The sequence below is a fragment of the Oratosquilla oratoria genome, chromosome 5 (genome assembly GCF_046742065.1).
Source record: "Oratosquilla oratoria isolate Oo_2021 chromosome 5, ASM4674206v1, whole genome shotgun sequence".
Taxonomy (NCBI): Eukaryota; Metazoa; Arthropoda; class Malacostraca; order Stomatopoda; family Squillidae; genus Oratosquilla; species Oratosquilla oratoria.
Window position 1 is genome coordinate 88,414,303 of NC_134781.1, and position 13,645 is coordinate 88,427,947.

Sequence of the window (13,645 nt, forward strand, 5' to 3'; positions counted from 1 at the left end):
AAAATTATTTTTAGAAACTAATTAGCCGAAACGTCCACCTTTGCCAAAATATTTGGCCGAAACGTCCGATCACCTGTTCACATATATGGTTACTCTTGCCTGAGTGAATTGCAATGACCCCCAGCCCTTAGTTGAATTAAATCAACTGACGGCAGTTATAATATACAGGACGAAGGTACTCCCACTACTTTCGGTGATATCCCTTACAATATTTTATTCTGGCTATGGTGTCGCGAAAATATTCAGCTTAAATTTATCCTCGGCAATTGTAATTGTTATTTCGAACTATGTGTTTTTTCATTATCTGCATTTCTTCGTGTATTTGATTCATTGCAAAATAAAATTATTGTTATTATCATTATTATTATTATTGTTATTATTATTATAATTATTATTACTATTATCGTGACGGAGGGTATCTTCAAACCTGTGACGTTACATCATATGGCAAATGATGAATCCAAGAAAATCATACAAACATGATATACAACACAGACTTCGTTCTGACCGATAGGCACTATATAAACAAACACGTGCATCACTTCCACGAATTATTAAAATGTATATTCTCTAAATATATTATAACCATTCCAAGTCTACCAAAATGAAATAAAATGTATTGTTGTGGAGGTCCTGTGATTCCAACCCCCCCTCCCCTTATATATATATATATATATATATATATATATATATATATATATATATATATATATATATATATATACACATTATATACATTATATACATTGTGTGGTGGGTGGGTGTGATGTAATGAAGTCATGATAATAATAATAATAATTTTACTTGGCATTGAATCAATATACAAGAAATGCAGATAATGAAAAGAACACAGAGTTCGAAATAACAATAGCAATTGCCGAGGATAACACAAAAAACATGTAAGCTTATTTCCACTGTGAATGTGTGCGTATTTAATGAAGTGTTTTGGATAAGAGCTATCCTTGAGCAGGTCCTGTATCTGTGATTCCATTAGTCAAATTTATATTATATCTATATTATGTTGATCATGTTTGTGTATGTGTACATTGTTAAACGTGTTACAAATGTTCTCATGTTTCCACATTATGGACAAAAGTAAATTAATATTCCCGGTTTAATATTCTCTCTTAAATTTCAACATCATACCTCTTATGGGAAATATGACACAAGAAAAACATTGACAAAGACTTATAGATACCAATATTCAAATAGCGCGGTCCAACTACTTGACTTCGCGCATGCTCAGTTGCGACGGCCGAACAAGGTATATATAAATGCCAGCAATCACAATATCTTAAATAACTTCTTGGTGTAAACAAATAACAAATCTTTCTACCTTAGAAACATGTGTTAAACCCTGTTGACCATATTTCATACTCACTTCATGGAAATTATAAATGCACAAAAACCAAACGTCTTAACAAGAAAAAAAATATTTGTAGCACCATAGCCCGACTCACCGGCAATTTGGCAGCAGCGCAAACAAACCACAGTCAGGAGCTGTACCAACTCACGCTTGGAGTACAGAGGATTTACTTAACATTTAAACGTACACAATGTCTAGATGGTAAGTTTATAAGTGATTATGATGTCATATAAGTTCGATATGTATGTCACACGATTGAAGTAACGTCAACTTTTGGACGGAAAAGTGCCAAATAAAGCTACATACTCGTCAGTGGCTAACCTCACATATTGGTTCGGTGGAGTTGAAGTATTTGTTTCGTCTGGCTTATCTAGTCAGTGATCATATCACTTACGGAAGATGGTAAGGGTATATTTGTTAAATGCCACTGTTTCATGGTAGAGATTGTATGTGAATTGTTGTAAATAGACTAACGGTAAGCCAAGGCTTGGGTAGGAGTGGGTGGTGGGTGGCGCGAGGGAGAGGGCGTGGGGCGGGCGGACATACCCTTCGAGCAGGTGTTGTGATTCAGGCAGCAGGCGTCTGGGAACAGCACTACCTGCAAATGTTCTTCTTCAAACGTGTTCCATAACGCTTCATCATTATATACACTTCATTGTCTTTATTGTAGCAAAACAGAAAGCTATGTAGTTAAGCAGCATTGAAGTCTTTTAACTCGTGCATGTGGACTGAAAACAAAAGTAAAAATACATGTTGACTATCAGTTGGTGTGATTATACTTAATGTTCTTTTCATTTCACAGGAATATAAACCCCTTGGAGGAGTGTGGCCAGCGCCATCCCAACGGAACTCTTGAATTTCACGAGTGTATGTGTGAATTTGACTACACTCATCAACGCTCCAACGTCAGAGCCTTGAAATTCCAACATTGTCAATATGCACATGATATGCGGAAAATAAATAACTTTGAACTTTATGTGGTCATTGCTGCAGTGGTAGGCGTGGTGCTTATTCTCGGCATAGCGGCCTTATGCTCGTGCAAGTGGTACATCCAAACTAAGACCAATCCGTGTAGTTGTTGTTTCTGTTCATGTTGCAGCAAGAAACGGAAAAGAAAAGATCGGACACCGGGTGAGAGTGTGGAGGCCAACGGAAGTGTGTTGGATGGTAAAGAAGTTGAAAGGAGCTCGGGAAGAAGTTGGACTGCCATGCATGTAGACATGAGCAGGGATGGGCAATCTGCGGTAGATCCTGATCCTCCACCTAACAGAAAGTGTGACAAGGAAGATCATAGTCTGTGTATGAATTTTTGCTTGAGTGATCCAGTGCAAGACTGTTGTGAATTCTTTGATTGTGATTTGATGTGGCGGAAAAGAAACATCTATACGATTCCCATATTTGGGAAGAGAAAGTCAGGGATACCCCTACAGAGGAGACCTACCCGAGCTGCACCGCCCCCACCCAAGCCAACAGTCCCGCCTGCTGTCAAGAACCCAGAACCAATTGTGGATGATTACGGTGATTGCGAACCTGTCCCAGAGGCTCCGCCTTCTCCCGAACCTCCTGTACGTACAGATCAACCACGAGCCATGTACGTAGACCCCTTATCCTTCTTACAGCGACCCTTCCTTAGATCTAGAGAAAAGGCTGCTGCTGCTGCTGGAGATGATGAGGATCCTGAACCGCTGTACAGCAAGGTGAAAGATTTTGTATTTGGAATGGCTCGGAAAAGTGCAAGTCTTGCTTCCTTGAATAAGCTGGGATTGTCAGAAAACCCCAATGGCTCTCCATCAAGGGGCAAAGCTCCATCAGACACTAAAGGGAAGAAATCCAACAGATCAAGTAAAACTGGAAGTTTGGCTTCGCTGCACAACCTGAGTAATGAACAATTGGACACCAGTTATGGTAAACGTTCCATGAGTCTTGCTTCTCTTGACGTGCTGGATAGCGCCAGTCCTACACACATTCCTACAGACAAGAGGATGATTCTGAATAATAAGCCTGGCAGCAGGATGTCTTTGCATAACGTGGACGAAGATGACATTCCTCCAGCTAAGAGAAAGGATGAGTATATCGACTTGGAGGAGATGTCCAAACGCTTGGCAGCAAAGATGGCTCTTGAAAGGGCTGCAGCAGCAGCAGCAGGCATGCCTATGCCTATCTCTACTCAATCTGGCAGAGAAACCTCGACATTCCATTCACCTTCGGCAGCGATGGCCAATTCCAAATCTAACTTCTTCAGGACTCATGCAAGCTCTAAGGACCCCATCTCCAGTGTGCCAGTGTTTGTTCCAGCATCAGCTTATGGCCAGCCGAATGCAGGATATTATCCTGCTGTTCCAGCTACAGGAAACAAGCCAGCTATTCCAGCAAGAAGTAATGTTTCTTCACCAGCAGGTTCAGGAGGAACCTTGGGACGACCTAAACCTATAGTGCCCCCAAGGCCCACCAATACCTTGGGACCTGGGTCTGCTTCCCCTGGATCCACCCATAGTTTGGGGGGCTCTTCCTCCCCCAGGCTCACCCACACAATGGGGGGCTCTGCCTCTCCCAGACTTAACCATACCATTGGGGGCTCGGCGTCCCCAAAACCTCGGGCACCTACACATCCGGGTGGAACTTTAACCAGGCCAGGAGGTACTTTAAATAAACCAGTCAGCCCGCCACCTCCCCCTCCAGTCAGGGGACCCATTGAGTCCTCTATATAAACCGACTACTTAATAGTGATTAAATCTAGTAGTGTAAGGAAAAAGGCCCAGGAAAACAAACTCATTGATTCCTAGTGATATAGATCTGACATGTCAGTATTTGAAGAAACTAGTTGTGTGCTATGAGGGTGGATTTCGTTTAAGTGTGGCGTGTCTGTCGTATCATTTGCCCATGCTGTGACTGATTTGTGATACATGTGTATGAAAGTGGGAAATTTTTATAAAAGACTATGAAGGCATTCCTTGTGGAATTTGCTAATCAATCCACATCAACCAAATGTAGCATATCCTATGGCTCTCCACTGTAAATGAAAAAATAGCATTTATTATTATATATATTTCAGATTTAAGTAACATTGCTCAACCAGATACCAAGAACTGACTTTTCTGATGCATTTTCAATGCAATCAAATTTTAATTTGACCATGTGTGTGCTTTGACATAGCCATCCCCATTTGGTAAGGGGAAAAGGGCTTTTGACATATTTATATTTACAATTGTATTTTCAATTTCATAGCATTGGTTAGACATTGGTTGTAGAATTTAGACTATGGGAAATGCAGAGCCCCACCAGTGGTAATTCAGAATTACACATGCAGCGACTATGCATTTAAGTGATAAAGAAAACTTGCAATGTAAAATTAGAAGATGTGAATGAGTTTTATTATTATTTTTTATAAAGTTGTATATGTGGAAAGAACCCTGCTGCTTTTTGGTGCAAACTGTCATTTTTACAGTTGTTGCAGGTTAAGTTGCCAGTTTATATCTCAATGAAGATGGACTTCAGCTCTTTTGTATTGTGATACAATTATGCCATAATATGTAAAATACTCTTAGTTTGTAGAAAAAATAAAATCGCAGCCAGAAACTAGTCTTTCACTGTTATCAGAAAAAAAAAATGAACAAGTCATTAAATACAAATTAATGCATCTTAGAAGATAAATGAACAATAACAACTATTGTAATAGTGTGATGTACTGTGGACCAGACAGAGGATATAAGACATTTTTTGTAGTTATCAGGTAGCCAACATTTGAATTAAATTTTTTGCTATTTTTGTTTATGACTAGACAGCGACCCACAGCCTAAAAGCTGTTAACTTTGGTGCTTCCATTTTGGGGTTTTGCCATCCTTTGCATTTGGTTTATCATGGATGCCAACACTCCTTTCCTATTGAGTGCTTCGACAGGAACTATGCAGTGAAGCTGAAAATAACTATAGAAGGATATGACGGTCGTGAAAATTAACTAAAAAGTTAACGTCTTTAAGGCCTGACATTTGTGCACAAGTGATTTCCCCATACTACAGCATTATGTATGAACTTGGGTTACTTGCTGCATTGTATTAATTTCTATACTTTCATAAAGATTACTAATTTGCAAATACCAGTTACTAGTCAACAGTTTACAAAATGCTTATATTATTTTGTACAATAATACATGGGTTACATTTCTGTGAACTGTCTACTACAGGATGGGATGAGTTTTGTTTCTATAACTTTATGCCATTCCACTACCAAGAAATAGTTGCTATGGTGCCAATTGTTTAAGAGACATTCCACTTATTCATGTCTATTCTTTCAATAAATTAATCAAATTAAAGAGGAACATCATAAATTTAATAGAAATTATAGAGGAACATCATAAATCTGATAAAAAAAAAAAAAGCTGGATGGCAAAATGTGGATTACTTAAGATAAACATAATTCAAAATTAACCTCACCCATTCCATTAATCAGTTGGTGTATCTTGGAGAAATGCTTGTTGACAATGTTTTTTTTTTACACTTGAGTTTCAAACCCACAACACCATAACAGGAAAATTAATAAATATGGAAAACCAAACACACACAAGCCACCATCCCTTTCATTACTAAAGATATGGAAGGCTGCAAAAAGATTTAAGTCTCAAAGCTGAAGGCTTAGTAGAATCTCAACATGGCCAAACAACCATAAGAGCCTTAACATTTTCAACTACAGGCCAACAAAATCACATAATCACTATTCTAAAACCATACAAGCCCCCTGAAAACCCTGCACCATATAGATCAATCTTAACTACCCGCATTATCCGAACATATGGAAAGACTAACAGCAGGAAGAATTAAATTGGAAATACCTACATTCCCCAGCCAACATGGATTCAAGGAAGGCCATTCCACAAGTGCTGGAAGGATTCAATTAAAAGACCCACTAGAAAGAACAACTATGGTAGCCATAGATATAGACAAGGCTTTCAATAAGATCCCTGTCTACATACTATCCAAATGAATCATTAGGACATCCATAACAATGACAATGTATGGGTAACCAGCTTCATGGCAAAAAGACGAATAACCCAAGACAACCATATCTCAAGAAAAAGAAAGAAAAAAATATATCATATATATATATACACACACACACACATATATATATATATATATGCATGCAATTGAGTCCCTGAGGGTGCAATATTTTCACCATTGCTGTTCATTTTCTTTGTGGGTGATCTTTTGATTCCACAACTGGAACTAAGCACCAATGTTCTCTCATATGCAGATGACCTGACAAGTAACCCAGCATAGTAAATACAAAATAGCAGCAAAGAACACCCAGACCTACTTGCATAAACTAGAGCAATGGCTCAAAATTAATAGAATGGAAGCGTCATGCTAGGCAACTGTGAATAAAAATAAATAAAATAATAATAATAAAAGGTCAAATCCTTCCACTGGCAAAGAATCCTACATTTGATGCCATGACTTCCAGCTTCCATATCAAAGACCTGACAACCAAAGTCATCAAGAAAACAAACCTATTTAAATCCATTGCAAGCACTTGCTTTTGAACAACAGAAAGAAACTAATAACCATCTTAAAGCAATACATAAGAATCACCCTTGACTCCACATGGTTTCCAACAATCAACAAGATAAGCAAACTTAAACTTTACAGAATGAAGCACTGAGAGTAACAACAGGATGCCCTAAAACCACCCCAATTGGACACATACATACAGAAACCCACATCCTCCTGGTAGAACACCACATGAAAATGACAGAAGTACAATTCTATGCCATGTCCCTTTATACTACACACAAATTGCACTACATTTCACAAGCACCACCAGCAAATGCACCAAAATCTACACCAGTAGCATACTACTCAAATATAACACCCTACTACCTATACCACACTAAACATAAAAAAGCACATATACACTTGAATCACTAAACAAGCCCTTTGAAATGGACCACCAAACTCAATACTACAAAAACAACCTCCAGACGCCTCGCAGGAGACAGAGAGAGAGAAAATCCATGGACATTTATTAAGAATCACACTAGCAAGTTTATGGTTGGGATACCATCCAGCATTGAAACACTACCAACACAGAATAGGCCTGGTCATAGATTCAAACTGCTCCAAACACAAGTACCACAAAGAAGACAATACTATAATAATGCCCCACATCAACAATCCCTGGACAACAACATAAATACAGTATTTTCCCTGAATGACTTGTGAGTCTGGCCAGAAACTGATGTTGGTTACCTAAAGGCTGCAGGTCTGCAAGTGATTGATTGATTGATGAAAACCAGACACCCAGTGCTTTGGGATTGCACCTCTGGGAAACCATTCATGATGTCCTCAGACCACTTTTCCAAAAAGATCATGTAACTAAAAGAAAAAATAATGGAAAAAATACAAGAAAGGAAAATAACATTATACGGAGGAATTAAGAGATATTTACTGTAACCTAATTTTCATCCATAAACAAGGCAGTAACAGAAGATGAAAATAACCATACAGAGCCAGCAAGCAACATATTCCTGCGGGCTACAGAAAAAAATGCAAACCCTGAGACATTTACTCTATAAAAAAAAAAAAAAGTTCAGCATGGCAACTACAAAACATCTACTATGAGCAACCAAACACAGATAAACTAGAACAATGGCTAAGACAAATAAGATTAGAGACTAATCCCCCCAGATATCCATGGATCAAAAAAACATTCTATACAGAAAATGAATGGACAACTCTTTCCACGAGACAAATGCCTTCAAATCCTGAACCTCATTCTTTTATACATGTCCTTCAAATCCTGAGCCTCATTCTTTTATGCATGTCCTTCAGTCCACACAAGGATAAAGATACTGACGTTATTGCAAGCATTGGTTTTGGTCAGCACTCAGCAGAAACTCTTATCACAAACTACAAACAATTCATAAAACCCACACTCGACCATGCCTCCCCAGTATCCCCCCCCCAAAAAAAAAAAACATGGGCACCCTACAAACTAAACAAGAAATCATTAAGAATAATAACATACACTAAAACCATTCCAATAGAACATCTAAATACAGAAACCAAAATTAACAGAAACATGAGAAGTGAGATGCAGTGGAGATGTGGATCTGGGGGGAGGAGGATGCCATGGGCAGCCAGGATAACGAGCGAGGAAGTGCTTCAGATTGTTGGAAAGGGATAGTAACTAATGACAATGATACGGAGGAAGTAGCTGAGATAAGTGGAGTATGCAGTGGCGCTTCTGGGGGTGGGAGGGACATGGTCTCCCCAGTTTTCCAGCTGGCCCCAAGGTTGGCCCTACCATTTTTTTTTTTTTTTTTTTGCATATCCTATTTTAAATATCCTATTTTTATATAGTTTTTCAGCTGGCCCTCCCATTTTCATAGTCCTAGAATCACATGCTCCGAGCATGAGATTCGAGAAAACGAAGTGAAGGAATGTATGCTGGGAACAGAGAAAGGAGGGAGAGCAAGAAGGACAGGGACTGAAGTACACAGAAAACGTCGTAGAAGACATCAGCGTGAAAAGAATCGAGAGCCTCGTGAGGATGGCTGAGGAGAGTGGACAAGGCACTTCGGTAAGGTAACGATCATTAATGGAGAGGGGAAATAATATTCCAGGCACCCCCACGGGACAGCTCGCCGGAGGTTCGTCCAGGATTTGGCTCGACGCGCTTCTGCCTCGTTAGTACCTCCATGCCCGCGTAGTTTTCGTGCATTTGACGGGGGCAGGTTATTAGTCCACTTCTACTATTAATTCGACTTTCCACGCTCTCACCCACCACGGAGCGCAAGAGGGGGAAACAAAATACTTTGAGTTTATAGTCCAACAGTCCCAGGGGTCGTACGGAAATGCATGTAGCCACAACCTTGACACTTCAGGGGACATCCACGGCCCGTGCGGTGTCGGGCCAGGCGGTAGCTGCTTGGCTCAGGCCGCGTCTGACTGAAGGTTTAAGCCAAATAGCTCACCCGATTTGCCACTTTGGGCCGAGACGGGTCACCATAATGAGTGTAAACAGTTCGGCCAGTGATATATTTATTTTACTTTGGTTACTTGATACCCGAATATCGCCGTGGTGTTTTGGTGATGATAAAACAACAATAATAAATACATGTCGTCTTGTGTCTCAAGAAATGTTCTTCACCCCCCCCCCCTCTTCCAGTGATATATCTCTCCGAAAAGAAACGCTGGACTGTTATTTGCCGAATGTACTATTACTGTGGGTCTGTTTCTACATCATCAGCAGTTACCCGTTGTCAGCTCTTTCAATATGAAGTTTTAGCGTGCGTGTGAGTCCCAGGCCCTCGGAAATACGCTCAAATTTAGGCAAGGGTGTTGATGGGCTTTGAAAACAGGATAGTGGCTTATGCAAGTTTTACTTAAAACAGATATTCTCGAGATTGATGGCTTGGTCGATGTGGACATGTGCATACAAGCATACATATTAACTCTCACTCGTGGCGCAGTGGTTAGAGTTCTCGCCTGCCACTACGACGGTCCAGGTTCGAATCCCACCCAGGGCTGAAATAATTTCAGTACCGCTGCATTCCAGGTTGTTACTCCAACTCTCGTGGGCGGGGAGTTGGGGGTATGTGTGGGTGTAAGGTCACAGTATTACCCATAGATCGGTCATATGAGCTTTGAGCTCTCATCCGGGAGGTTAATAATTGTCGATCACGAGTCCAACACGTGATCCAAGACCATGGTGAATCACTGCTCTTCCCGATTTCTATTCTTATTCTGGCTACCGTCGACCGATTTTATCTAGAATAGAAATAGACAAAAGTCTCTCGATCAACCCTTTCACTGCCATTCGTGACTTGCACATTTGTTCTGGCTGCCGTCAGGCGATTTTATTTGGCTGATGGGGGGAACACCCTCCACAGCTCAAGGGTGAAAACGCTTTGGCAAGAAACTTGTCCAATTTCCTGGACGGCGTTTCTCGGCAAAAACTTGCCTCAAAACTGTGCACGAGCCCAGAGCGGGGTCAAGTTTGGTAATGTTAGGTTAGGTTAGGTTGAGTTTAGTTACAACATCTATAAAACAGACCTCTAGGGATCGAATTAACACGTGTGTAACCCCAAATAACTGACCTGCTTTGAAGTAATAAACATACATTCGATTTGGCAAGGTCAGGCCACACCCCTTTCGGATCAAATTTCATGCAGAGTTGATTGAATACGCGTTTAGCATTGAGGTTAGATCCAGTTTCGGGAGGAAAACGCAACACGAACAACAACATCGCGTGTGAGGTCTCGATTCCGACTGCAGTTGGGAAACGATAACAAGAAATCGCGTGCGTGAGGTCTCGATTCCGACTGCAGTTGGGAAACGATAACAAGAAACCGCGTTTGTGAGGTCTCGATTCCGACTGCAGTTGGGAAACGACAACAAGAAATCGCGTTTGTGGGGTCTCCATTCCGACTGCATTTGGGAAACGACAACAAGAAACCGCGTTTGTGAGGTCTCGATTCCGACTGCAGTTGGGAAACGACACCAAGAAATCGCGTGCGTGAGGTCCCGGTTCCGAGCTTCAGTTGGGAAACTCGGCGCCGCCGCCGCCACCACGGGTCTGTTTACGGGAAACCCTCCCACGGCCGTAACGTGGAAACACGCTCGGCCAGGTGCTTTGTGTGCTGCGAGAACAATACAAGCGAAAGTTGCCGAAGAGGAGGGAGGGCTCGTGGCACGCCTTCCGCAGTGCCCAACACAGAAACCTCATTTACGTCCATCGAGGCTTCCCCAGTTGCGGACTCTTGTCGGTGTCCGGTTTCGTGCGCGCTTGGAGGGGCGGGGGTTGGGTAGGGCGGTCTCCCCCGGGCTCAGTCAAATCGCCTGGACTTAACCAAAGGGTTAATCGAATATTTAACCCTCTAAGGCATCGAGGTTACGTGTATGAGGTCAGCTAGAATATCATTACCAAGTACACGGAAGCTCCTGAACGGGTTATGCCTGCAATCGATTAACCCCTTCCATAAAGGGGGACATTTAACTTATATCTAACTTATCATGGCTGCCGCCAGGCGATTTTATTCGTTTCTGTCGCTCCTTGTTGGCAGCTGATGAAGGAATCACAAGTCGTCTCCGAATCTGGGAAATTGGTCTGCGTTGTAACTTTTAGAAACGTTGTGCAATAGAATTCCTTTGCGACAATCGGATCTGTACCCTGCAAGGACCCACTTCGAAGACGGGTTGACTAAGAAATGACGTCACAGTTAACAACAATGACGTCACATTTCACAACAGTGACGTCACCTTTTACATCATTGACGTTACATTTAACACAAATGACGTCATAGTTCACATAATTGACGTCACAGTTCACATCATTGACGTCATATCTCACACCTGTGACGTCACCTTTCACATTATTGGCGTCATATTTCACGTGACGTCATATTTCATAACAATGACGTCACAGTTCACACCAGTGATGTCACTGGGATATGATCCGTGTAACTTACTCCGAACTTAGGCCATCTTTAATGGATGCAGGCCCTACTGGCACCTTAACCCTATTGCTATGGTGGCTTTCCCCCCTGAGCTGAATATGATCGTCTGGCGTTGGCCATCATCATATTCGTAAGGTACGCCATTGGAGTGAAAGTCAAGGTGACGCCTCTAGCGTCTGGTTTTAGCCAGAATAAAAGCAAGAGTGCGTACCGGCAGAAAAAATAATTTATATTTCAATACGGTTTCCTCCCATCTCACAAGTCTGTTGAAATATACATATATATATATATATACATATATATATATATATATATATATATGTGTGTATATATATGTGTGTGTGTGTGTGTATGTGTGTATATATATATATATATATATATACATATATATAATATGTGTGTGTGTGTGTGTATGTATGTGTGTGTGTGTGTGTGTGCGTGTGTGTACGCGCATGTATACCTATGTATACTGAGGCATTCTAATAGGTTGATGGGGGTAGGAAGAGGAAAGACACGAGTCTTAACATAAGAACAAACTAGATGTTGCGAGATACAAAGACGGGTCACCACGAGCACAGCTCCCCTTCCCCGTATAATACAACTAGGTACATACACGCGCGCATACACGTGTCTACTCTCTCGGTCCAAGGTTGTGCTTTACCTGCCGTAGCCTTGCCGAGCCGCCCCCGTGCCGTGGGCAGCTTCCTCTTTGCTGGCTACGTCACGTCGGACGTCCGTAATATACGCACTGCCCTCACCTCCCCCATACAACCTTCCTTCTATAGTACATAACGGGTCCGACCGAAACTACGGAAGGGTTTTGTTTTTCTGTAGCCTTGGTCCAAGGGAGCAGCTCATAACGACCCACTCAGTTCGTCACACACGTGGGAGGTTAAAAAAAAAAAAAAAAAAAAAAAAAAAAAAAAAAAAAAAATTACCACGGCGCAAAGACACCTGATGATTGTTATTTTTTTTTACGAAACGTTTTATTTCTCCAAGCCACGAGGAAAAAAAAACCCACTATTACGGTGCTTTGCGAGCCATAAAATGTCAGCCCTGACATAAGTATCCAACACCTTTCTTTTACTGACACATACACACACGCAAACACACAAATACACGCACGCACGCGCACGTACACAACACGCACGCGCACACACAAACACAGCGGTACAGTACTTGGTACTTGATGCTTAGGCATTAGTACATATTTCATGTACTTGTATTTCTAGATTTAAAAAAAATATTGCAAATACTGGCTGTATTTGTACTGAGAATGTAAGTACTTGAAAAAGTGCCAAGTACTTTCAAGTACGTTTAAGTCAACAAAAATATATATTCTATTTCATAAAGGAATTATGAGGTAGACACTCAATATGTAATTATCTAATTGCACTACATTAACATTAACTAGGTAATGATGATGATGATAATCAGGTGTAGTAATAAGGTGTAACTGTGGGAGACGGTAGAGAAGGTCAGTACAAGATAAGAGCACATCACTCAACGAGTCTGAACGCCTTCGATTCATATCACTTTTTTGGTACGGTGCCTTCCACAGTTCTCGACCGAATCTGAGGTGGGGGGGGGGGGGGCACGAGCCCGCACGGCAGCACAAATCTGGAGCCATTTCACTCTACCCGGAGACAAAGCAGCAAATTTTACGCCTGATTGCAAACACTGTACAGCAAAGGATTACAAAGGCGGAGCATGCCGACAGAGACCTTTTGGTCCATATTTAGGTCGGATGCGGAAAAAACCTCCCTTATTCCAAAGATGTAACTTATAATCTACACACATCTAAGAAAGTTAGGGTAAAGCTTGGT

The 13,645-nt window shown here is 41.2% G+C and overlaps 2 protein-coding genes across 4 annotated transcripts in view; one reads left to right on the top strand and one right to left on the bottom strand.

The window, feature by feature from the left end:
• The window catches only part of LOC143025300 (uncharacterized), a 159,397-nt gene that overhangs the window by 21,881 nt on the left and 123,871 nt on the right, over nucleotides 1-13,645 (bottom strand). The window lies entirely within an intron of this gene.
• LOC143025656 (uncharacterized) lies at nucleotides 1,461-4,942 on the top strand. 3 transcript variants are annotated; one of them, XM_076185652.1, is made up of 2 exons: nucleotides 1,461-1,567; nucleotides 2,169-4,942. In XM_076185652.1, exons 1-2 carry the CDS (start codon nucleotides 1,557-1,559, stop codon nucleotides 4,072-4,074), a joined length of 1,917 nt encoding a protein of 638 aa, XP_076041767.1. In that variant the 5' UTR covers nucleotides 1,461-1,556; the 3' UTR covers nucleotides 4,075-4,942. The 3 variants fall into 3 exon arrangements, with proteins under 3 accessions (XP_076041767.1, XP_076041768.1, XP_076041769.1); XM_076185653.1 differs by lacking the exon at nucleotides 1,461-1,567 and adding an exon at nucleotides 1,915-2,052; XM_076185654.1 differs by lacking the exon at nucleotides 1,461-1,567 and adding an exon at nucleotides 1,955-2,055.